At 49.2% G+C, this 26,466-nt stretch overlaps 1 protein-coding gene across 3 annotated transcripts in view; it reads right to left on the reverse strand.

Moving 5' to 3' along the window:
• AMPD3 (adenosine monophosphate deaminase 3) overlaps positions 1 to 18,894 on the reverse strand; it is a 42,746-nt gene extending 23,852 nt beyond the window's left edge. The window contains exons 1-3 of one of the 3 annotated variants that reach the window (XM_060303510.1): positions 18,755 to 18,894; positions 8,827 to 9,052; positions 2,797 to 3,001 (exon numbers count right to left, since the gene is read on the reverse strand). In XM_060303510.1, the coding sequence (XP_060159493.1) occupies positions 2,797 to 3,001; positions 8,827 to 9,047 (426 nt within the window). In that variant the 5' untranslated portion in view covers positions 9,048 to 9,052; positions 18,755 to 18,894. Of the gene's footprint in view, positions 1 to 2,796; positions 3,002 to 8,826; positions 9,053 to 17,583; positions 17,711 to 18,136; positions 18,673 to 18,754 lie in introns of those variants that run through there. The other 2 variants (XM_030831367.2, XM_030831368.2) reach the window with 2 other exon arrangements.
• Positions 18,895 to 26,466: the final 7,572 nt, after the last annotated feature.

Below are 26,466 nucleotides of genomic sequence, written 5' to 3' on the forward strand. Positions count from 1 at the left end.
TCTGCAGCCTTTCCCGGTACTAAATCCTAGTCCTAAGCACAGCTCTGCGCTGAGTCCTAGGAGTCCTCCTGGCAAATCACTGAACCCAGCAGGGGTCTTGGGGGTCCCCTAACACAGGAGGAGATTTGGGGCTGTTGGAGAGAGTCAGGTACCCCAGCCTGCACACTGCAGGCCAGCCTCAGTGCGGCTGATTAAACCACAAGCCAGCTGCTGCTGCCCCCGGCCCAAGAAGAGACACAGCCTGGACCGTATCCCCGATCAGGGTTAGCACCATCATTTTCAGTTGAGAAAATACATGGTTTCTTCGGAGGTAAAGATAAAAACTTCTGTGCTCAGTCTGCTGCTCTGCCAACCCCAGGCTTCTGATTCATCTGGTAATCACCCCCGTTCACCCCGTCAACAAGCACTTGTGTGTTATGGGACAGACCCTTTCCGTAGATTTCATTTCGGTCCTCACTGCAACCCATTTTACAACTGGGGAAACAGAGACCCAGAGAGGATAAGTCACAGGAAGTCACGAAGTCAAACTTCAGACCCTGATCTGACCGAGTCCCAAAGCCCAAGTATGCTCTGCTTTCCCAGAGCTGCCTCACGCTCAGAGACAAATGAGATAAATTCCCACCTTCCAGAGGGCTCGTTAATCTTTGTCTCTTGGGAAGGACAGGTGTGGAAGAAATCTGAACGTGCTGGGGGAGACAGTCATTCATAAGAGAGGATATGAGATGCAGCAGAGGGAGGTACAAGAGGGAGCACAGAGCCGGAAGGCTGGGGCCTGGACCGTGACCCCTCTGCTTTAGTAAAAAAAAATCATTTTGAGCTTTGAAATGTTGTAAACATACAGACAAGCACTGAAGATAATATGACAGACGCCCATGTATCTACCTTCCAGAGCTAACAATTTTAATATTTTTTATTGTTGTTTCAGATGTCTTATATGTTTACATAAATAAATCATCTCAGATAACAGCTAAAACTCTGCCCTCCTCCACCCACTCCATCCTCAGAGGAAGGAAGTTGGTATACATCCTTCCCATGCACGTTTTTACACTTTTTTTTTTTCCTTGCTTCTTGTTAAGGAAGGAGCTTCTCCTTTCCTGACTCCAGGTGTCCCCATGAGGGGGTGTTAATTCCATTTTACACTTTCTGATGGCTTAGAAGAGCAACAGGAATAGGTGAGCGGACAACACCGTAGACACAAATATGTCCCTGCCAACAATAAAGCCAAATACTGTCTGCAGGACTGAGGGACTCAGCAGGGCAAGGGGCTCAGGCCACGGCTGGAGGTATCAGAGACGTGCTCAGAGTCCCAGCAGACCAGCCAACCTGTAAGCACTGCAGGCCTCATGCCTGGCGGCTGACCCACTGGGGGCCAAGGCGACCTGCAAGGTCAGCCTGCCTCTCATAGACTGGTGGCTCTCTGGGGACCACTCACCAGTTCAGGGGCTCAATGCCCTACAATGTGCCAAGCAGGAGACTGACTGAAAGGAGCTAGTTAATGCACCAGGCCAACGTCCTCCCCCCCGTTCAGCTGGCTGTCAGCCCACCTCTAGTCTCCCCTTCCACTGTTCTGCCCACATGCCAGAGGCTGGGTGGACACCACGGACTCCTGGTCAGGATACTGTATCTCCAGGCAAGGCCTGTGTTGTTTCCAATACAACCAAAATTCCCATGCATAGAAAGGAATTTAAATAAAGTATGGTTCATCCACACAGTGGAATACTATGCACTTGTAAAAAAGAAATAACAAGGAAGTTCTTGATGTATTGATATGGCATTATCTCCAAGATGTACTGTTACATGAAAAACCCAGGCTCAGTATAATGTATAGTAACCACCATTTGTGTAAAAATAAATAAATCAACTACACGGGCATAGTAAACTGTAGGTACACAGGCCATCTATGTGAGAACACACCAGAAACCAAAACCAAGGATTGCCTCTGAGGAGGGGAATCGGGTGGCTAGAGGACTGATATAATTTTTGTACCTTTTAAATTTTAAGCCATGTGCAAGGATTTTCTATTGCTCAAAAAATAAATTTTTTTAAGCTAGAAGAAAACGTATAGAAGAGTAATAAGTCACTTTGCTTTCTCAGATACACTATATATTCTAAAACTACTGTTAAAAAAGAAGAGAGACAGAATAACAAGGCCAACTGAGGGTAGTAGGTTGAGGGCCAGGGAGACGGAACCAAACCTGGCACTAAGTGATACTTCTCTTCAAGAAACAAGCAATAAAAAGGCATCATCCAACCAGGTGAAAGGAGCACATTTTCAGTGACTGAGCTAACCGACTTGGTGCAAACCAAGCTTGTTTACTTTCTTGTCGAGACCTGCTCGTCCTGCCTGGCTGGTCTAGCCTGTATTTAAGGACATGAGTCCAAGCACAGAGGAGGAGCTGATTCAGCAATAACTGATTTCGCACAAACCAATCAACACCAGGACTTAATCCATTCAACATCTGGGAACACTAAAGAGCCCAAGCTGGAACCGTCCCCAATGGGCTACAGGGACAGAGGGCAGTGTTTCTGGGCCCACAGCACATATGGAACCTACGGGCCACACGGTGTACCAACCTGCAGCCCTAGGCCCTCCTCACAGGGAGAGCAGCGCCCTAGACACACACCCGCTACGTCGCCTAGAACCCTCCTTCTCTCCAGGCTCCTGTGCCTCCTGCCTGCCACCTCCCAGACACCCACAGACCAGGCCAGGCTTCAGGCTGGACGTGACCCCACGGGACCCCAGCTTTGGCACAAGGCGTATACAACACTCACAGAGCCCCCGCAGAGACGCCTTACCCCAGCACAGTAGTCTCCGCTGATGGTGACCCGCTGGTACTCAGGCATGGCATAGGGCGCAGGTGCGGGCTGGGGAGGGGCTCCGGGGAGCACAGGAGCTGCTGCAGACACGGCTGGGCAGGCTGTCGGGGGGCCCTTCCAATCTTGCTGCGTCGGCATTTGCAGAGACAGGGACTGGGACCGAATCATCTTAAAACTTTTCTTTCTAAAAGTCGAGGACAAGGAAAAGTGAAAGAAAGCAGCGAACTGGGGCGAGTGATGAAGAGTCTCTGTTATGGACATGGCAGGAGAATTTGGCTCTGATTAATCAGCGGTGCTGGTCCTACCGTGAAGAAGTTTCTAATCGTTCGTGCCGTCCTCTCACACTCGTCTCTCTGCATGCAATATCCCAGACACCCCTCCCTGCGGCCACTAAGAACTGCTGTGGCCTGCGTTTGCAGGGCGCGTGGAACATGCAAGTAGGCAAATGTCTCAGGAGACAGAGGGCAGACCACCCTGCAGGGGTCTAACACCAAGGGCAAGTGAGGTGAGCACGATGTCGAATCAACCACCATGCTGTCTTCAGATAAGCCAGACTCTGGGTCCCAGCATATGAACAGTCTCAATCACAGTGCACTTCACAAAGTTAACAATTTGGGGCATTGGAGCCAGAAGAGATTGTGACAGTCAAGCAGTCCCACCTCCTGTTTTCATAAAGGAAGAGTCAGGGGACCAGAGATGGGAAATGGCTTATACGAAGTCACGGCAAGGTGCAGCTGGCCCTTAGCTTCCCACCTCCCTGGTACCCTGTCACCCCAGCTGCTCCCTCCTCTAGCCTGGCATGTGCCCTCCTGGCCGCTGCTGGGGCAGGCACAGGTCTGTAGCTTTGTTATGGGAAAGGGACTGATCAGCATCAATTTCAGGTCTCTCTGGACCTGTCACCTCGGGACCAAAAGACGATCTCACAAACTCTTGGGGAAGTAAGCACAAGGTTGGTTTAAAACGCCACAAGCTCGTGCTTATTTGCAATGCTGATTTGTGAACCCTCACCTTCCTCATTAACTAATCAGTAATGTTTCAAATGACACCACCCCAAGTCCTAGGATCTCCAGGCATAGAGTTAAGCAGCAGGGAGGTGAGGCCATCAGCACTCCCCTCTCCCACGTCTCTCCCCAGCACTGCCACCCAGTGATGTCCAACGCCAGCAACCAGCTGACTACTTGCCCTCCTGTGTCACAGGGCCCAGCAGCCTCCTGGGTACTATCCCAGCACAACCAGGGCCTACAGCCACCAGCGAAGGACTCAGTGACAACCGTGACCCACCAGAGCCCCTAGAACCCCTCCTTTTCTCCAGGCCCCAGCGACACCTACAGGGTGTGGAGAAATCAGCTGATCTCCAAACCGACCTTATGACTCACCCAGAGGCAGCTGTCTTCCTCCTGGCTCTTGGCCGGGTCTCTTCTCACAGACCCACGGCTGATTTTTCAGGAACCACCAGTCTTTCCCGCCCTGTCTATACACCCACTGCTTGCCATGGCTCTCTGGTCCTTATCTGCCCACATGTGTTATCCCCTCTTAGGGGACAAGACTGTTTAGACCTGGAAAGTGGAGGCGGGCGGCCCTTTTTCAGAAGTCTGTCTTTGCCCTGACCCCAACCCTACATAACAGATGCACTGAGTTGTTCAGGAAACCCAGGCTGGACTCCAGAAACCTCCAGCCTAGGCTTTCCCCAGCCCACCATCCATCCATCACACGGAGCTGAGTCAAGCATCCCATTCCAAGGAAGATACCAACTCATGTCTGTCAATCATTCCTCAGAGGCAGACTCACCTTGAGCAATGAGGTTCCCACTTTGGCATCTTTTGGATGTTCGCACCTAGAGGAAGAGCCGTTACTTTGGGCTCCCTCTCCTGTTCTGACAGAGTCAGCCAGACCCTGGGAGACTCTGGCTTCTGTGTCACCCACACGTCTGCCAGGTCACTGTTTTTATCTCTATGCCAACTATACCCCTGCAGGCCTCAGCCAATGCCGCCTGATGACCAGTCCTGCTAAGGAAAAGCAAGGTGACATCTAAGGTGAGGAACAGGTAAGAAAGTTTTAAAAAAAAAAAAAAAACACAATCAGAAAGCTGTCTGAGCCAAAGCCCACCAGACTTGTGCAAGGAACGTCCATATTCCTCTGCCCCAGGGAGGAAGCCAGAACCCATCCATTACGGCTCCAACCTTGGTCTTCAGGTGAGCCCCAGACTGTCACACGTGAACATGGGCTGGGAGCTCGGACTCCACAGGGATAAGGGACAGGTTTAACAACAGATGGGGCAGCTTCTTAGGGCCCACACGCCATGGGCCAGGGCTTGGAATAACCAGAGCTAACCACTAAAGCTCGTCTCTAAGAAAACCGGAAAAGCTAAATGGAGCCCAAGGAGAGGGCCCACTTGCTGGCTCGCAGCTCTGTAGGTGAAACGTCGGCGTGGGCTCGGCTGGGCTCTACGTCCGGGGTATTGAAAGGCCAAACCCAGGCTGGCCACACTGGGCTCTTAGCTGGAGACCCTGGGAAAGAATCCACTTCCAAGCTCATGCAGGTGGTTGGCAGAATTCATCTCCATGTGGGCCTAGACTGAGGCCCAGGCTCCTCGCTGGCTACTGGGCAGGGGTCGCCCTCTGATTCTTGTATGTAGCGCCCTCCATCCTCAAAGCCCGGCACAGCGCCTGGCTCTGGCGGGAAGGCTCCACATGAGCATTTAGGCTCCAGAATGTCAGGGAGCAGCCAGAGACAAAGAGGAAGCTGCAGAGAGGGTTCCTCCTCCGGAAGATTCACATCTGAGTATTTGCATAACGGTGCCTCTACTGAACAGCGAGGCTGAGAGATAAAGCTGGGGGTGCACAGCTCCAGAGGATGCTGGGACATCTGACAGGCAGTCTAGGGACCAAGCTGTCCTCTGGCAGAAAAGAAGCCAGCGGGCAGCAGGGAACTACGGTCCAGCTTTTCCCTCCATTTCATTCAGAAGCTGGCAATTATACCCTGGGGAGTAGCCCCCAGTGTCATTCCAGTGTCTTCTCGTGGAAGCAAGGACCCCAGCCCTGACTGGAGATGGGACAGCCTCGTGGTTAAAGTGTGGGGTCCTACCTTCGACAGACGTGGATTTGAGTCTCTGCCCTGTCACTTACTGGCAATGTGTCCTAATCAGCAAAATCGAGATAAGAATATCCACTTGATAAGCTTCATGTGGGGCTTAAAGAATGAAAGTAAACTGCACAGGGCAGCACTTAGCCCACAGGAAGCAGTAGCTGCTGTTGCTGCCCATCTCTGCCACAGGAAGCTGGACAGATAGTTAACGTCTCCGTGGGGCTTCCTGTGATCCAGGCACTGCCCTAAGCCTTTTGTGTACGTTAATTCCCTCATTCCTCACAACACCCCAAGAAAGTAGCTCTTTACCATATCTACTTTACAGATGATGAAAAACTGGGGCACAGAAAGGTTTCCTAATGGGCCCAAGGTCACAGAGCGTACCAGGGAGTGGTAGAACACAGTGGCCCAGAGAGCCGTGGCCACCCCGAGGTAGCATCTGTGGTGGCAGTGGAGAAACAGGATGTCTTTCTTCTGCCACACGTCATCCACTGCTCACCAACACAGGCCGAGTCCTGGGCTAGATCCTGGGGATCCAGTGGGAGCCAGATAAAGTCCTCAAGGAGCTTCCAGTCAAAAGGGGGCAGACAGGGCTTCCCTGGTGGCGCAGTGGTTGAGAGTCCGCCTGCTGATGCAGGGGACACGGGTTCGTGCCCCGGTCCGGGAAGATCCCACATGTCGCGGAGCGGCTGGGCCCGGGAGCCATGGCCGCTGAGCCTGCGCGTCCAGAGCCTGTGCTCCGCAACGAGAGAGGCCACAACAGTAAGACGCCCGCATACCGCAAAAAAAAAAAAGGGGGGGGGGCAGACAGATGCAAACCAAGACCATCACAACCTAACAAGTAGGGAAGGAGCAAAATTTCTGGAGATGAGCTTGTAGAGGAATTTCTGGAAACCACGGAGCATCGTTTAGACTTAGAGTAAGAAGGCTTCCATTTTGCCAGTAGCCTGGGCATCGATAAGAAGAGAAGACTCTCTTTTGAAGACGTCAGGCCCAGTGTCGCTCTGTAATGGAAACTGGCCTCAGAAACCTATTTCTAGTAATACGAAATGCCAGGACTCCTTCTCATTATTAAGGGTCCAAAATGCTCAATTCTTAAGACACAGAACGCCGGCAGACCATTCAGTTCATGAAGTTAGCCCTCTGTTCAGTCAATGTAGTGTGGACCAGGGTCTCCCCCATCAGCCTCTTCTTTACCCTCCAGGGATGACCTGTCCCCACCTCACTCAGCACAAGGCTGGCACTCAGAGCTGGCCAATGGCACCAACGACCCCTTCACTTCACAGCCCCTCGGAGGAAGGAAAACACTTATTTTTTGGATGATGAACCTCTGTTCTTACCTTCATACAAGTACTTGACATTTTACTACTTTCCAAAAAAAAGTTAAGGAAATACTGAAATTCTGTCCTACCAAGAAAGGAAAGGACTTGCCTTTTAAAATAAGGCGGTACCTTAGGAAGGACCTGATGATGGACTAGGTGGCAGAGAAAGCCCAAGTTCTACGACGTTAGCCGTTGGGGTCTGCAGTACGCCAGCCAGCCAGGCACCCAGCTACGGCCCTGCCAGACACGTTCTCAAAGCTTTTTATTCTTTAATTCTGCTCTCCCAGGTGAGATAAGCTAAAAGGGTGAGGGCTTCCCAATGCACTTGGACAAAGATCCAAACTATTGGGTTGGATAAAAAGTGTATTTGGGTTTTTCCGTAACATCTCACAGACAAACCTGAACAAACTTTTTAGCCAGCCCGATACTTACCAGGGAGCACAGACCACTCTGATCTGGGCCCTGCCTACCCCTCCAGCCGGAGGTCATGGCTCTTCCCCCTTAACCACACCTCTGCCCAACATGGGCCTCCTTGAAGATCCCTGAGGGCCTCTGTCCTGGCTGCTCCACCTGTAAGACTCTCACCCAGCTCTACCCAGAGCTAGCTCCTTTATGCCCTTGCAGCAGCTACAACGTCACCTCCTAGGAAAGACCTTCCCTAAGAACCCAGTCTGAAAAAGGACTCTCCCTTCTCCATGCGTCAGCTGGCTGCTGGCTAGGTTTGGCCAGTGGCAACCGGTGGGGGAAACTGGAACATGCCAGAAGGATTAAAGCCAGGTATCCCTGCCTCCATCTCTGCCTTGGGAGGCATCTCTGCAGCCGTTGCCTCTCCCCCAGGCTACATTTTCCACTGACAAGGCCACCACAGTTCCAACTTCTCTACCCCAGGCTCCAGCAACACCACCTCTCTCCACTGTCTCTCTGCCTGGGGTAGTGGCTGCTTCCTGCTGTGTCTAATCTCCGGGCTGCCTCTCTCCCCACTGCTTGCCTCCTCGGTTCTCTACCCCCTGTAACCAATTCCCTGCATGAAAATCCTATTTCCATTACTCAAGTAGTTTCTGCTTTTCTGGTTAGACCCTGACTAACACAGCACTTATCATAACTTGTCATTTTTCAATTAAGTGGTCCAGTCACTTAATTACTGTCTAGGCTGACTGTAAGCTCTACAGAGCAGGGACTATACCTATCTTGTTCACTAATGCATCCCCAGTGCCCAGCACAGCACCTGGCAAATAGTGAGCTGAGTTAATTAACAGTGCAAAGTACATATACATTGTTAATTAGCAATGAAAAGAAGTAAAACATGTTTCCCAAGAAATCCTCGAGTTTTCAGAAAGAAAATGGAAATGTCATTTGGAAACGGTGTGTACTTGTGCACATGATTTGTTATTAAAACATCAGGAGAGAAAGTGGTTTTTGATCTTTTCAACCAAACAAAGGCACCAAGACACACTTCAGTGAATAAGCGGTGAGTTCAGTAGTCTTGGTTAAGAAATAAACTCAGTTCCCAGGACAGCCGAGTTCACACAAAGCGTCTCATCCAGGACACACGCCCACAGCCCGCCTGGGTCTGAACAGCCCCACCCAAGTCAGGGGGACAAACCTTTTCGCAGTCTCCACAGACTTCTGCTCCGCCAGCTCCTTCTGCAGCTCCCTCTCCTTGGCCTCCTTCTGCCCGATGGGGCAGTCCTCGGGGACGGTGAAGAGGGACAGGACATCTTTGCTGTCCTCTTCTCGGAGCACTTTAGCGAACACCTTCTCGGCCAGGAGCCGGACTTGCTCGTCCACCTCGGAGATGTTCAGCTTGGGGAACTGGCGCGGCATCTCGACTGGCAGAAAAAGAACCAGCGTGAGCCTATAAGAATTACTGGACCACCTGAGTCACTGGTGAGCGGCAGGAGAAGACACTGAAAAAAGGGCCAGGTGCCCTGGTGCTTGTGGTCAGCTGTCTACTTAGGAACTCCCCAGACCAAACCCTGCAGGCCAATTTTTAAAACTAGCTCCATAAGTGACTGGATGGGAAGGGCGTAGGTCCAGTTACATCTCACGAGAACGCAAACGTTCAGAAGTGAAAGAATGAACTGTCCAACCAAGTCTACTTCTGTTGTCCTGAACCCAGGGAATCCTTAGCGCGTGGGCGGCCCCGTCCTTCCCGCCTTGGTTTCCATGACAGAGCAGGAAGAGGAGAGTTCAGAAGCCCCTTCCTGCAGGCTATGAGGAGGCCGTGCCACGTACTACAACGTCCAGACTTGCTTCCCACTGCACATAGGGGAAGACCAAAGACCTAAGGGGTTAATGATTAGCATAAGGTCCCAGGAGATCCACAGCTACACTCCTCACCACATAAAATGAGGCCTTTTGCTGAAATGAAATCATAATTCCACCATCTCCCAAACCCTCTGGAACTTCTAACAAGACAGCAAATAAAATAAAGGTTTGGGGACAGGGAGACTCTTTACCTCTCACAACCCCACTGAACACTCACTTCCTCAAAGAAGCTTGCCCTTATCCTCCTCTGCACACTGGGCTCCTGTCAGTAGCTGGTCTAAATCGCCTGGTTGGCTCCTTTCTTTACTGTCTTTCTGCCTGTCTTTCAACACTTACATAGCCCATAGTAAGTACACTCTGCGAAGCCCTGTACATTCACGAGCTCAGTTTATTCCCATTTTACAGATGAGAGAAGGAAGGCACAGAGAGCTAACTTGCCCAGGGTCACACCTCTCATAAGTGGGCAGAGACCTGAGCTGTTCTCAGTCTCTGGCTCGCCTGTCCCTTTCCTCTCTAAGCCTCTGCTGAGGGATTTGAATGCGGGCACCTGGCTCCTGTATCTGTCCTCTAAACCACTACGCTGTGCTGCTTCTCTCTGTCTATTTGGGGGTCAGGACAAGTGTCCACACTGTCCCTCACACTTATGGAACAGACCAATACGGCCTCCTCTCCACAAGCCACCTTCACCAGGAGCGGCTCTGGAAGAGGCGTTTCCTGTCCATCCAGTTTCTTTAAGGAGGGTTTTGAAGAGAGACGTGGCTTTGTCAGCCCGACAGAGGAGGACGAAGGTGAGACAGGGCCCAGTTGCTGCCTGGCAGGGAGAGGAAGCAATTACAAGGGAGGAGGGACTCACTGAACAACCCTGGGGCAGTCATTCTCTCGGCTCACAGTGTTCTCACCTGTGAGATAAGGGGATTAGACTAAGTGATCTCCAAGGCCCTCTCAGTTCTAGGTACCAGGAGGTTTCTGGTGCTGGGGAGCCTTGCTGCTCTGGTCTTCTCTGCGGTACATGGGTCTAATTCATGACACAGACAGGAGTGAAGCAAGCAGGCTGGTAACGGACAGGCACAGTACCCCTGTGGGCCCCTAGACTGTAAAACCAATTTCCTCCTTCCCCCCCACCCGGCCCCCAGGGCCAGGCCTTTCCTGGGCCTCCTTCACCCTCAGGGGCTTGAGTGGGAGGGAGCTGGGAGGTGAGAGGCAGCCCAGCACGCAACTGCTGGTCCGTGGCAGCAGAGACCAGGACTGCAAAGGCCTATCCTGCAGAGATGAACAGCTGACTGTGGAGATTTCCACATCCTGATAGCAGAGAGAAGGGGAAGCTGGAAACTATCAGAGCAGAGGCCAGAGAAGGTGACAGAAGAAAGAAATGGAGAGAAAGACAAACAGCTAAGACCCGGGAGGAGCTGTTAGGGGAGAACAAAGCTGGGCCCCCAGCCCTCAACTCTAAGGCCCCGGGCAAGTGCAGCATTCCAAAACCTCACATCGCATCTCAGAAGCAGACCTCCAAAGGGCCCCAGGCAAGAGGCAGCAAATGCCATAAACCATTCAAGCATCTGACAGAGTAAACCCACTTCTAGAAATTGCTTCTAAGAAAAGAATCTGAAGGAAAAAGCACAAACATGTTTACCTTCACTCTTTATATAAATAGCTTTAAAATGTCCAAATGAGAGCATACTCGCTTGAAAAAAAAATTAAGCAACCAAAATTATAACTATGAGGACAGTGCAATCACATAAAAAATACCTTGTGAGGACTTCCCTGGTGGCGCAGTGCTTAAGAATACACCAATCTCAACAAACAGGAACGTTTTCATAGCACCATGACCCCTCCAGAAAGGGAGCACAGTGCCTCTTAAATCCCCTCCTTATACAAATGATGCTGTTTCTTGCTCTTGCCAGACTCCCACAGTTAGAACCCATGACACAGACCTGAGCCTGGCACTGGAGTCTCCATGGCCGATTCTGAGGATGCCACCCAGGTGACGCACTTGGGCCAAGGGCTGCGTGCTGCCGGGGAGGCTGAGCTGAGTCAGTGTAAGTGCAGCTAGCTCGGTTCTGTCTGCTGCTGGGGTGGGAGGTCTCTGCTTTGCATATCGGTGAGCACCCCTCAGTAAGAGCAGGAAAAGTCTGGGCTGGAAATTCTTCCGTGAATATGAAATGGAAGCGGAAAATTTCCAAGAGTCCTACGGGGCCCAGGTAATGCTAGTTATCATGGCTGCTGTGTCCGGAATGCAGCGTCCTGGCCCGGTTCACAGCCCTCTTCAGAGCAGGAAACTAAAGCAACTGCTGTCCAATGCAATAGTGCATTCAGCCTTCCTGACAAACCTCAGACGATAAGCCACAGCCTCCCTCTAACGTCCAGACCCCTCCTGAAAGCCGCGCACTAACCGCGATACCATCACCCGTGCTGCTTCCGTTTTGAACCCCGCCTCGGGCTTGGCCTGGGACCCGGTTCATCTTACCAAGGGAAGTCGTCTATACACACAGAGCCTGCCCTGGTCTCCTCAGAGGGCCCCCCAAACAGTCCTGAGGGCACCCCAGGGCTGGCGGGGGGAGCTCCGGGCCAGTTGCTAATATGAGCCTCTCCCCACCCCCTCTAAAAGAGGGAAGGGCCAGGAACTGGAAAGGACAGAGACTCAGGGGGAGGGGACATCTCAGCGCAGGAGCAGGCAAGGATGAAAAGACGGGCATGCCCTGTCTCATTCCTTCCCTTCTTCCCTGAAAAGAGCTGCACATCACAGGTGACAGGGCAGCCTGACCAGCTCTGCCGGAGCGCACGTGCCTGCCCACCCCTCCACACCCAGGGAAGAGGCGCCTCCCGCCTGACCCACCCAAGCCCACCTGCCCCAGCCTCCCCTTCTTACTGCCGCTCCCGGCTCCCATGTGGGCCTCCAGCTCGGAGGAGCCTCCTGAGCGCCGGCTGGACGCGGCCACCCAGCCACCACAGCTGCCGCTCTCCCTGCCTCAAGGGACCCGCAGAGCAGTCAGGGTGGATCACAGCAGCATCACAGGTCGCAAAGCTCCACTCTTCATCCGTCGTTTAGGAGAAGGATGGTCCTCTGTGGGGAAGCTCACAACAGACACACAGCTTCCCCGTGACTCAGACCAACAGCGTGGGTCTGGGAAATAACCATGAGCAAAAGGGCTATTTCTGTGGTGCTGTCGAAATCCTGGGGAGAAGCGCCCAGAAAGGATGGGGCCAGTTGTTTACCGGGAGGCTGGCTCCAGCCCTGACCTGGGCCTGAGTCACCTCCTCACGTCCAATCATGAGGTTGTGCCTTCCTGAGCCCACATAATAACTCCTGTGCGTACAGAGCAGGATTACAGGGTTGACACACGATCCTCAGGCCGCTGCCGGGCTTTAGCTACCAAGAGATTATGAACCCCCCGTCCTCACAGCTGTTTCATAAACAGTGCAACCAGCAGGCTACAAGCAACCTAGAGGGAGGGTAATGTGTATTCATTAAATAATTAAATGACCTTAAAACGGAAAAAAAAAAAAAGAAAAGAAATCCGAGCCCTTAGTACTATCCTGCCAGAGGGAGGAGAGGCAAACGATTCCTTCTGCTAGTGTGTTTGGGGGGCGAGGTTGGGGGCGGGTAGGACGGGGCTGCCATGGGAGCATCCTAGCCCATGCATCTGAGAACCGACTTAGACCCAGCACATCCAAGGAATCTTATTCTGCACCTTTAACCAGACCGTGGATACCCTTGGTCTAAACAAGCATTTTCCAAAGTGTAGTGTGTACAACATAAAAATGTCAGAAGGCTGAGACAGGACTGCATACCACAGTCTTTATGGGGATTCACACGCAATTCCTACTAGTAGGTCCTAGACATCTGAGAAGTCCTCCAGTCAAGAAAGCTGCTTAACTTTCTTTAACCCAACACACTTATTTGACCCTCCCACCACTGCCACCATAGGGAAAAACACCCATTAATATCCTGGGCATAGGCTTTGGAAAATGCCTTCCACTTTGAGCCTTCATTTTCCAACCTAGAGAAAGCTGCCTTCCTGGGCCCCAGTGACCAGTGTGAGATCTACTCCATCATGTCCATACAGAGATGGGCAGCAGACCCACTAAGATGACACAGGTTGGGACAATGGCCAAGGGCCCCGCTGTAGGGATACAAGACCCTCCAGAACAGTTTAGGAGGAAACTGTGGCTCTGTTTTGGGAGGGCAACCTTTGCTCAGGACCTAACAATTCCACCTTGAGCCTAAGCTGTCTCTGCTCCCCGTGGCCCAGAAGTCCCTCTGGATGGAGGAACACTGGTCCCAAACGCAAAGCCTTTTCCCTTTTGAAGGAACGTTAAGACAATCTATGATACTACTGAATGGAAGAAAATATTGCTAATGATATAACCGATAAGGGGCTAATATCCAAAGTATCAATATAAACAGCTTATAAACTCAACATCAAAAACACAAACCACCTGATTAAAAAATGGGCAGAAGACTTGAATAGACATTTTTACAAAGAAGACATACAGATGGCCAACAGGCACATGAAAAGATGCTCAGTATCATTAATCAGAGAAATGCAAGTTAAAATCACAATGAGAGGGCTTCCCTGGTGGCGCAGTGGTTGAGAGTCAGCCTGACGATGCAGGGGACACAGGTTCGTGCCCCGGTCCAGGAAGATCCCACATGCCGTGGAGCCGCTGGGCCCGTAAGCCATGGCTGCTGAGCCTGCACGTCCAGAGCCTGTGCTCCGCAACGGGAGAGGCCACAACAGTGAGAGGCCCACGTACCGCCAAAAAAAAAACAGGACTTCCCTGGTGGCACTGTGGTTAAGAATCCGCTTGCCAATGCAGGGGACACGGGATCAAGCCCTGGTCCGGGAAGATCCCACATGCTGCGGAGCAACTAAGCCCGTGTGCCACAACTACTGAGCCTGCGCTCTAGAGCCCACGAGCCACAACTACTGAAGCCCGCGCGCCTAGAGCCCATGCTCCGCAACCAGAGAAGCCACCGCAATGAGAAGCCCGCGCACTGCAAGTAAGACCCAAGACAGCCAAAAATAAAATATAAAAAAATTAAAAACAAACAAACAAAATCACAATGAGATATCACCTCACACCTGTCAGAACAGCTGTCATCAAAAAGACCACCACAAATAACAAATGCTGGCGAGGATGTGGAGAAAAGGGAACCCTCACACGCTGTTGGTGGGAATGTAAATTTGTGCAGCCACTGTGGAAAACGGTATGGCGGTTTCTCATAAAGCTAAACACAGAACTACCATATGACCCAGCAATTCCACTCCTGGGTATGTATCTGAAAAAATGAAAACACTAATTTGAAAAGATACATGCACCCCAACGTTCACAGCAGCATTATTTACAATTGCCAAGATATGGAAGCAACCCAAGTGTCCGTCAACAGATGAATGGATAGAGAAGATGTGGCACATATATACAATGGAATACTACTCAGCCATAAGAAAAAATGAAATTTTGCCATTTGCAACAACATGGATGGACTTGGAGAGCATTATGCTAAGTGAAATAAGTCAGAAAAAGACAAATACTGTATATTATTTATATGTGGAATCTAAAAAATACGAATGAATATAACAAAAAGGAAACAGACTCACAGATATATAGGACAAACTAGTGGATACCAGTAGGGAGAGGGAAGTGGGAGGGGCAAGATAGGGGTAGGGGATTTAGAGGTACAAACTATTATGTATAAAATAAATAAGCTACAAGGACATATGGTACAACACAGGGAATACAGCCAATAACTTATAATAACTATAAATGGAGTATAACCTTTAAAAATTATGAATCACTATATTGCATACCTGTAACATATAATATTATACATCAACTATATCTCAATTTTTTTAAATAGACTTAAAAAAAAAAAAAGACAATCTATGATAACCAGACCCAGGCCTGCACCTCCCTCCCAGGAGACCAGACTGCATTCACTTTTTTTTTTCATTGCCATGAGATAAAGACCTACAATATTTATTAGGTTCAAGGACATAAAGTTATTGTGCCAAATCAGACTGCATTCACTGTTATCACTTAAGTGTCCCTTACAAAACCCCAACAAACAGGAAAGGCTGGAATCAAATTATGACTCATCCAAAAAGATACGACTCTCCCCTCCCCAAAAGGATGCTGTGGGGTTGCCTATAGGGGCCCATCTTCCTTCTCATTTCTGAGGTGTGCATGACTCAGAGAGGCGTTGGGCAAAGGGGCTTTGCCCACTATATATCACCTCCATGACAGACCTCGCCCACCTCATTCACTATTGTATCCCCATGCCTGGAATATAGCAGGTATCAAGAAATACTTGTTGAATGAATGAACGCATAACGTAATGAATGAGTCAATGAGCTAAGTGGTGCATCTATCTATGCCAGTGTCAAGAGTCAGCTCGGTGTGTGGTTAAGAATATGGATTCAAGCCAGACTACCCAGGTTGGACTCCTGTCCCACCACTAAGTTGCATGACCTTGGGCAGGTTACTAATTTCTCTGGCTCAGTTGTATTCCCTCTAAAATGGGGATAATAACAGTGCCAACCTCATAGGTTGCCATGACAATTAAATTAGTTAGCATGTGTAAAGTGCATAGAATAGTACCTGGCACAGAATATGTGCTTTATAAATATTATCTCGACTCATTATCATCCTGATACCAGGTACGAGAAAGTCCAGCTGGGAAAATGAACATGACCTTTCATGTAGACACCGAATCCTTTCACTCAACATTATTTACTGAACACTATTATGTGACAAGTACTCTCTCAACCCCTATTTGGGTGCAAGGAGAAGGCAACCATGTTCAAATGTGAAACCCTATCAGGAAAAAGAGCCTTCTCCTCTATGAGTGATACTTCTTGCTGACTTTGCATGGCCAGCACCCCAGCCTTGAGCCCATCCTCTTGGGCCCTAGCCCCTCCTAGATCAGAGCCCAAAGCCATGATCTCCTGTCCTAGATATGCAGCAGCACACAGAAGAAATAAAGGATTAATATTTGGGGGGAAGAACCAGGGAGGCCAATGAGTAGCTTTCGGGGAGAGAAGATCTTCTCCCTGCTTAACCCTAAGGCTACATTTTATCTGCCCATGATATTTTCAAAACCAGGGATTGATTTCAAAGCCATTTGAAGAGTGATTCACCTAGTATGAGGACAAGGAAAACAGGCCTCATCTCTCCAAGAGCTTCCTGACCTTGCTGAGAGCCTTATTGAGGCTCTCCAAAGAGCCAAGGTTGGGCTGAGGGTGGGGCTCAGAGGTCCCAGAGTCTCCCAGCAAACCACCCACGTAAGTCCCATGATTCTTAGTGCAGCCCCGAACCGGCATCTTCAGAGTAAGCCGGTCCCTCAGAGCTGCCACCAGAGTTGCAGCCAGGTCAGGCTAACTACTCCAAACCTGCTAACACTCCAGAAGGTGAGTGCCAACAGGGGCTCTGTCTGCCTGGCCCTACGGCTTGACTACCACTCAACACTGATGCTTCACAGCCAGGGGAGGAATTTCTCCCATGAGGGTTCCAGCTGCAGCCAACTCCCCCCTAAAGATGGCCAAATGTTGGTCACCACATCCAGGGGGATAGCCAACAAGGGCTCGGGACCATGCTGAAATTCCTCCTAGTGCTTCCAGCTGTCTTCACTCAGCTCCTTTGCTAATTTGTCATGACCAAGCTTCCAGCCACATACAAGGACCCAACAGTTAGTGTAAGTGACACTCTAGTTAGCAAGTGTCTCCTACTCCAGGGCCTCTCAAAACTCACCCCAGAGGCCTCTGCCAGCCAAGGCAAGCAGTTCCACTGGCAAAGCAGCTACCAGGAAGTTCAAGGGCACAAAGCAGACTGCCAGATGCAGTACACCTACCTCCCTTGCCAGGAACGAGCCAAAGAGGTAAGGATGAAGGCCTCCAGTGACCCCATCACTCTGCCATCCTGCCCATCCCCCTGCCTCCAGGTGGAAATCCTCAGCCCTCGGTATCTGGCCAGTCCTCAAGCACTAGAAAGTGGTCCGGGCTCTTAAGTGGCGGCAAGTCCCGGGTCCCATGATTTCTCTAAACCTTTCGAATCCAATGTCGGTCGCCAGGGAGCTGAGGTATGGCGGGCTCACCTGAGGCCTCTGGAGCCCAGGCCACCGCAGGAACTGGGACAGGAGCACAGTCCAGGGCCCAGGCAGGGGATGAGCCCGGGATTGGAGCCGCCGCCTTAGCGGGCAGGGAAGCCCAGGGCCAAGATTCCGACCCGGGGGCGCTCCGATCCCCACTGTGGGCCGCCGGGGGCCGCGAGCCGTGGGTTCAAGGTCAGTAGCGCAGCGTCGCGCGCACTCACGGGCTTCAGGGGACAGGGTCATGCAGTGGGCCAAAGGGGGCGGCTCGCAGTCTGGAGAGCAGGTGGCGACGCGGGTCAGGGCGAACAGCGAGCACCGCAGAAGGGCTGCCCCGCCCTGCCGCCGACCCGCGGAGCCCGGGCCGGGCCTCGCCCCACGGCGGGAGCTGGGCGGTAGCCGGCGGTGCGCCCCGCGGCAGGGACAGGGGCCGGCGGTCCCGGGGCGCGGTGCTGCGCCGCGCCAGCCCGGAGCTCCCGGGCCGCCGGGCGGGAGGAAAAGGGCCGCTTCCGCAGGGGAGAATCCCGGGGGTCTCGCGCCGCCCCAGCCGGTGACCTACCTGGGCGCGGAGCAGAGGAGAGGCGAGGAGCCAGCGGCAGAGGGGCGCGGGCCGAGCCGCTGCCGCGGAGGTCTGCCCTGTCCGCCGCCCGCCCACCCGGCCGGGCTGCTGCTACCTGAAGCGCAGGGCCGCGCGGCCAACAGGAAAGGAAACTTGAGAGAGCCCGGGGCGCGGCGGCCTCCGCCCTGTCCCTCGGCCGGAAAAGCGCCCGCCGCAGCTGGGGGTCAGGTCCAGCCCGGCTCGCCTCCGCGGTCACCCCCGGGCCCCAAAGCGTTCCTCACGATGTTCGGATCTTCCCAGACCTCCTCCCCTGCCGGGACTTGTCCCAAGGAGAGATTGTGGGGTCAGCGCCCCCAAACAGGTGACTTACTCCCTGGGGCTGAACTGACACACTCTCTCCTCCAACCCTGTGCTCTGGCTTACACACCCGCCCCTCTAAGTCCGGATTGACCTCTAGTTGCCAAAGCCAGTGGGTGCTTTATAGCCTCCCCTAGTCGCTTCTCCCCAGCCTTTGAACCTGCTGAGCACACCTTCCTTCCTGCAACCCCCTTGGAGTACAGTTTCCGGAGTCGGCGCCTGCAACCACCACCCCTCTCTCTCTCCAGATTTTCTACACACCTTAATGACTGCAGCTTCTCAGCCTCCAGGGCCTGGCTTTTCATTGTGGTGGTGTTCTCTGGGGTTCCACTGCTCGGCTGCCTGCCCCATCTGGGGATCTCACCCACTCCCATGTTAAAACCTCCTGCCTGCTAATGACTCTGGAACCTCGTCTCCAGCCCAGAATGCTCCAGAGCTGCAGATGGCATATCCAACCAAATGGACACATCTCCACTAGAGGTTCCTAGACCGGAGGAAACGTGTCCAAACTCAAACTCCTAATTTCCTTCCAGGAACGTGCCAGAACCCACTCCTGTTCCTGTGTTTCTGTAACCAAGCAAGACCCTATAAGGTCTTCTAGGGACAGACTCCTCCCACCCTCCCTGTCCTCCACCTGCATCTTGTTTGTAGAAAAACTTTAGCATCGTAGGCCTTTCCTGAGTTCCACATTTAATCAGAGAAGTGAGAAAATGCAGAAGCAAAGGAAAACAGTCAAGTAAGACAAAAATAATAATAGTTTAGCTATAAAACAAAGTCAAGGACCTTTAGTTCCTCTTCGAGGGCTACAGATAATATTCTGAGCCATATGCTTGAGCTGTTTTGCAGAGACTGAAACCTCCACCAGGTGGAAGGCATTAACTGCATGCTGATCAACAAGCACATAGACCCCAGACAATTAGAACCAGAAGGTTGATGATGTTGACTCCCAATTATCTCACCACCCATCAGAAGAATGTCCAGGATCTGATCACCCACCCTGTTGCCCTCTCCCTGTCTTTAAAAACCCTTCCCTGAAATCCATCGAGGAGTCTTTTGAGCTTTACCCGCCAGTACTCCTTGCTTGGCCTTGCAACAAATGCTGCACTTTCCTTCACCACAACCCAGTGTCAGTAGTTTGTCAAGTGGACCCAAATTTCATTAGATAACATTTCCAGCCTTCTGGGTGACAGCACCACCACCCACTCCCCCAAGCCACTCTTGAGAGCTATCCTCGACTCCTTCTCCCTTTCATATCTCACACCGGTTAGTCACCAAGGGGGAAGCGAAACTATTCATTAGTGTCCTGATGGTGCTAACTGCTTTCACATTGTCACATTTGTGCACCAAGTTTTATTCCTTCTATGTCCTAGCCTGATATTTACAATTTATTTGTAAGTTATATGCACATGTAACTATATAAATACATTATGTATTACAAGGCATGCTAAAAGTCATTACAGGATTGGGTAAAGATGAAACAATAATCTTAAATTATTTCAATTTTAATGAATGGTACATTATACCCTTTTCCCTTCACTTTAAAGTTATTAGCAAAAATCTGTTTGAGAGCAACATGATTAAAAATGATTTCAATCAATCTTAGTTTAATATTTTATGAGACTAGAAAGTATGCTTTTAAGTTCAGTTAATGTCAATACTTAGTCCTAATGGCTGTTAATTGCAAAACAAAGCCAAAAACCTCACAAAGATAAATACACCCAAATAAAAAAGTTCTGGGTCTTCCCTGGCCGCCCAGTGGTGAAGACTTCGCCTTCCAATGCGGGGGGTGGGTTCCATCCCAGGTGTGGGAGCTAAGATCCCACATGCCTCCAGGCCAAAAAACCAAAACATAAAACAGAAGCAATATTGTAACAAATTCAATAAAGACTTTAAAAATGATCCACATCAAAAAAAAAAAAGTTCTTTCACTACACTTATTAAATCACAATTCTCACTGCTTAAATCCCATCTACCAATTTTGCAAATGTGAAATTCCCCCAGGAAACTCTTCTTTGTCCATGAAGCCCACAATCCCAATGATGTTTTTGTTATCAAGCAAAGGTTCACTGCCTGATGTGCATAGGAGCCAATAATATGGCACTGGTTTTGAGGGAGAAGAAGCTTTATTGCGAGGTTGACCAGCAAGGAGACAGGAGGCAAAGTTCTCAAATCTGTCTCCTTGATCCAGGGTTGGGGTGAAATTTAAGAGGTTAGGGGAACTTCAAACTTGGAAGCTGACTGGCTAGTCTTGAATCAGAACATATAAACTACTCGTGCTACTGGAAGATGTTCCTTATTGAAGGACTCCCTTTGCTTTGTTAAGAGTTCCAGTGGCAACCTTTTGATTCTTTGAGTGCTGTAGACTGAAGATTCTCAGTTGGGGGTCATCCTGAAGAGATGGCTTCCCATCTTGCACTGCTGTTTCTGTAAAATAACTCAAGGTTTGATTAATCAACCTATTTAGGGAGGCAAAACCAGTTTAAGCTGGGGCTGTTTCAACAACCTATTTAAGGAGGCAAAACCAGTTTAAGATGCTCAGTGTTTTATGAGCTGTTTCATTTTCATCAGTTGTTCCTGCAGATATTTTTAACAATGGGATTTTTTTAAACTCCAGAAACTCTTTATTTGAAAGAATGTAATATAGGTTTAAAAAGTATATTTCTTAATTTTGAAGACAGTGGCTATGACAGTCTATATAGTTGAAACTGACACACTTCATTTTGGCATTAAAATCACATGATAATGGAAACAGTTACAGCATCAATTTTCAAAGTGCTTTCCCCATAACATGATTATTTTAAAGCACAGTTACATTCATTGCTAAAATATCACCTATACCTGAAGGGATACCTTGTGTGACTCACATGGAGTCCCTCCCTGCCCAGCCCCAGTTTTGTATTCCAGTCTGGGCAGCCACTGCATTGATATTTACTCTTACACATAAAAACCACAGCATGTTATACTAGATATATCATTCACATTATAAACACATCTTTTCTTTAGTAGATCACAAGAAGTATTTCTTTATGAATGCCGTCACTGAAAAGACTTAAAGTAAAACATATTAGCAACTGGCATCCAACCATAATCCAACTTCCACAACACATAATATGTTCTAAACCATTTTTCCAAATCTTCGACGACGTTTTCTGTGTGTCTTTCAACAGAATGCATTTTTACGTGTTGCCATCTTCTCACTGTACCAATTCAGTCACTTTAATCATGGCAAATAGAACAGTGGGTTTTTTCCAATATACTGACTGACATTTTGCCTTTTACTATTAAATAAAAGAGATTTTACTCAAAAGAGATTTCTAAACATGTTTATTACATTTAATAATAGTTCACAAAAATACACGACTAAGTATCGCATGACGTGGAAAAAAATCATCGAGATTTGTCTTCATGCTCTGGGTGTATAGAATGTACATATCTCGCTGATCATGATGGCATATTTATGTAATTATTAGCTAATACCTCAAAGTGCAGTATCCCCCTAGGCTGGTTGTTAACTATAGCGATGTAAATCCGTATTTTGAGAGGTCTTTTTTTATACATTTGAACTTTTTTCTGATAGACTTCCGTATCAGAGATATCATCATAATGGATCTCATATGAATAGCAGGAAATTGTTAGCTCTACCATTTTTCTGAGTTTGCTTTTGCTTGCGCTATCCATATGACAGCGTCCCTTCCAAGACCCCTGCAGATACTAAAATCCATGGATACTCAAGTCCCTCATATAAAATGGCATAGTATTTGCATATAACCTATGTACATCCTCCCGTATACTTTAAATCATCTCTAGATTACTTATAATACCTAATACAATATATAAATAAATACTATGTAAATAGTTGCCAGGCACACTGCAAATTCAAGTTCTGCTTTTTGGAATGTTCTGGAATTTAAAAATATATATATTTTCCATCCTCAGTTGGTTGAATGTGCAGATGCAGAACCCATGGATACAGAGGGCCAACTGGATTTTCAATCTATGGATTTCTTTGCAGGAATCGTTTCAAGCTACTTGTCCCTTTTGTGAGAATTAGTTAAATGCTAGTTAGATGATATAATCTATCTACCACCTGGGCTACAAGTAATTCGTAATACCTTGCGATCCACTTGAAAGTAACTGGAACAGTGAGGGTGCCACTGTCACCCCTCCCCTATGTAGTAGAATTCCCTCTTCCCTGAGGACACTTCTTCTATGACACATGACATGGACACCTGACAAAAATGTCGAGTAAGGGTGACTTAATCCATACAGTAAATATTGCTAAATTTATTTTTACACTAAAACATAAATACAAAAAACATACCTCATTTTATTGTGCTTCGCTTTATTGCACTTAGCAAATATTGTGTTTTTGACAAGTTGAAGGTTTGCGGCAACCTTGCATCGAGCAAGTCGGTGAGAACACCAACTAGTAGCAACCAACACAACCGTCCCCCGCCCCACCTCCATCCCCCAGCAGCACCATCAGGCTCTTCTCCATTCTTCTGCCACCAGGGGCAGACATCCTGAGTCCTTTCTCCTCCTCTCCTCCAATCTGCCCTTCCCTCCAATCATTCAGACCTGAACGCTTTGGAGAGCACTGGGCCCCGAGCTGTGGGTTACCTCCAAGGGTGCTCTGACACTGGCAGATGGGGATTATCTGAGCATTTTTGGAAGCCCAGGGGTCTGCGCTTCATCCCCCCAACCCCTACTAACACCGTCCTCTGGGTAGTTGTTCCACAATGCACACACGCACATCCAAGATGGGCATGGCAGCCTCCAAATAACCAATTCATCTGTCTCCTTTTACTGTCTCCTGAACTACAGAAGCAAAAAATCTCACCCAGGAGACGATAAGAAGGGGGTTCTGCTTCTGAGAGTGCTTTAGCAGAGTCTCAGCAAATACATTCAATTTTCAAACCAAAGTGCCCCCGGGCCTTCTACTAATTGAGTGAACTGAAATCATAGCATATGGTCTGGAAACGGGGCAGAAATAGGTCCATCAGGACTATGTAGTGGCTGGAAAATGAGTGCTCCGGGCATGGAAGGGCATTGTGGCCCCCACTGGTGCTGTAGCATACAGCCTTCGCCCCACCTGCCTCCCCACTCCAGCTGGAGGTTCAATTCCACCCCCCCCCCAGGAATTCTATTTTTTTTGGCACAATGCACGCCGGATGTCAGTTCCCTGACCAGAGATTGAACCGGGGCCGTGGCAGTGAAAGCCTGGAATCCTAACCATTAGGCCACCAGGGAACTCCCTCCTCCCCTACAGTTTTGAACTCCTGTGTGGTCAATCATCCCTAAGCAAGCTGGAGTCTGACAGCATGTCCCCTTACAGTTAACAGCCCGGTTCCTTCTTTCTGAAATGGGTTTCTAGAAAGGAGAGAGACAAACCCGAGCACCTTGAAAGTTAGCGTGAGTGTGAGCTAGCCCCAAGACCCAGAGCACGTGCACTCAGGATTGGAAATGGAGCTGTAGTGACAGGAAGTGGAGAGATGTCTTGTCCCCATGCCCGGGCCCGGAGTGGGGCTAGTGTAGAGTCTTGGGGTGCCTGGAGATCTTGGGCTTAGAGTCCCCCAGTCACTCCTCTCTGGACTGGAGTGAAGAGGGTCAATGAGTGGGGATTTGAGGCTTGGGGCTCACAGCACATGACCACAGAACACCCTCTCAGTAGGCAGGGGGATGTTCCCCAGGACACACCTGTCAGCTTGTGGGCACACGGTCTCTGTATTTAAATTGAAGTCTGGGAATTAGCAACCCCCTTCCCCATCTAAGAATGGCCTGTTGTCTCTGCCTTCCCTTCAGGACTCTGCACAAGATAATGCTTGGCTGTAGCTCCAGCTCCACCCCCAGCTCATTCCCAGAACTTGAATTTGTGTGGTTTTCATATTCTCTGAACTCTACCATCAGCCTAATCGTTATACCATCTGGTGAGACTCTGTGGTTGGACTCCTATAGATGGGAATCACAGCCTCAAACAACTTGCACGTTTAACTCATTGTCTGAACACCCCAAATCACCTGCCCCAAACTCCCTTCATCTCTCCCTCTATACTTTGAAATTCAGGTGTCAATTTCTAGCATGAATATAGCCCTCCAGAATTACTTGGGAAGGGGGAGAAGGAGGTGGGTAGAGTACAGCCTCACATGAGGCAGTGACCTCTGTCTCCTGCGGATGCAGTCTTCCCCCATTGCCACCTACACACACACACACACACACACACACACACACACACACACACACACAGGCACACACACATTCCCCTTAGGCCATACTCATTCCTAAGATCCCTCCTGGCTGCAGACACTGTCTGCTTCCCAGTTGAGTGTCAGACTCCAGAAGGCTGACCACCATCAGTGTGACAGTACCATCAACACCCAATCCATCCTCGGCTCTGTGGATTCTACCAGGGACATCTGGAGGAATGGGAGCAGCTTAAATTGTATCCAAGAGAAGCACAGGCATTTTTCCAGTTCCTGAATTTCTATTATTTAAGCATGAGCCTAACTATGATCTCACTGAGAATAATGACACCTCTGGGTGAGGGAGGAGGACTCTGCATAAGATTTTGATTTGGGAAATCAAAAATCAGAAAATTGTGATGATTGCACAACACTGTGAATGTAATTGATGCCACTGAATTGTACACGTAGAATTGTTCATGTTACAATAGCAAATGTTATGTTCTATATGTTTTACTACAAAAAAAATTGTTAAAAGAACCAAAAATAATGAATTTTTTAAAAAACTGTTATTTCACAACTCCACTGTTTCTTTGCACCATTAACTGTGAAAAGACCCAGGGCAAATGGCTCTTTATCGACTATCCGACTATCCCTAAACCTTCAGGCAAAGTGGTTTCAGAGGTGCCCTGAGGGAACAAAGAAGGAAGAGTTATGTTCCATGCTGGAAAGACCCAGGAAAGAAAGGAGAGTGGCTGTCAGAGGAGAGGGGATCTGCACATAACAAGGGATGAGAACCCAAAGGTCACTATGAAGCGGAAGCTCTACCCAGAAATCCTCAGAAATCTTGGGGAGAACACTGGACGAACCCCAAACAGTTCGGGGTGGGCAAAAGTCCCTATGGCTCATGATTTGTCTAAAGGGTGAGTCTCTGAGAAAGAGAAACAAAGCAGTTGGAAGTCACTGATATCTATCACCTGTCAAATGTTCCCAAAAGGTAAGCCCCAGTCCTTGACCCATCTGCATAGTTCCTGTCTACAGTCACATTCTAGACAATCCCCACTTGAGCCAGATCAATTTCCAGTGACATATGGCAAAGTTCAGATCCTTTCTAAATAAACATTGCAAAAGCTTGTGGTTTATCAATAATTGAGTATTCTCAAATGTATTATTTGGAATTAGATTCAGCTGAGGATAATAGCGACCTAAAATAACAATGAGATAAATAAGAGAAATATTTTTTTCTCTTTCTTCCTGTAAATAGTCCAGAGTTGGGAATTATGGGCACTTCACAAATCCTCTGACTCTTTCCAGCCACCACTCTACCTGCCCTCAAGTGTGGTCTCATCCTTGTGGGAATTAGCAGTCCCCCTTCCTTTGCTAAGAAAAGCCTACAGATAGATCTTCAGCCATTACTTCCATGTTTCATGAAACAAGAGGGAGGAAGGACCATATAGTGGTTCTATTTTTCATCTTTTGAGGAACCTCCATACTATTCTTACAGCAAATGCACCATTTTGCATTACCACCAACAGTGTATACAAGGGTTCTAATTTCTCCACATCCTTACAACACCCATTGTCTTCTGTTTTCTTGATAATAGCTATCCTAACAGGTAGGAAGTACTATCTCATTGTGGTTTTTATTTGCATTTCCCTGATGGTTAATGATGTTGAGCATATTTTCATTTACCTGTTGGCCATCTGTCTGTCTTCTTCAAGGAAATGTTGATTCAAGTGTTTGGCCCATTTTTAAATTGGGTTATTAATTTTTTTGCTATTGAGTTGTATTACC

Source organism: Globicephala melas, chromosome 8, assembly GCF_963455315.2.
Source record: "Globicephala melas chromosome 8, mGloMel1.2, whole genome shotgun sequence".
Classification (NCBI taxonomy): domain Eukaryota; kingdom Metazoa; phylum Chordata; class Mammalia; order Artiodactyla; family Delphinidae; genus Globicephala; species Globicephala melas.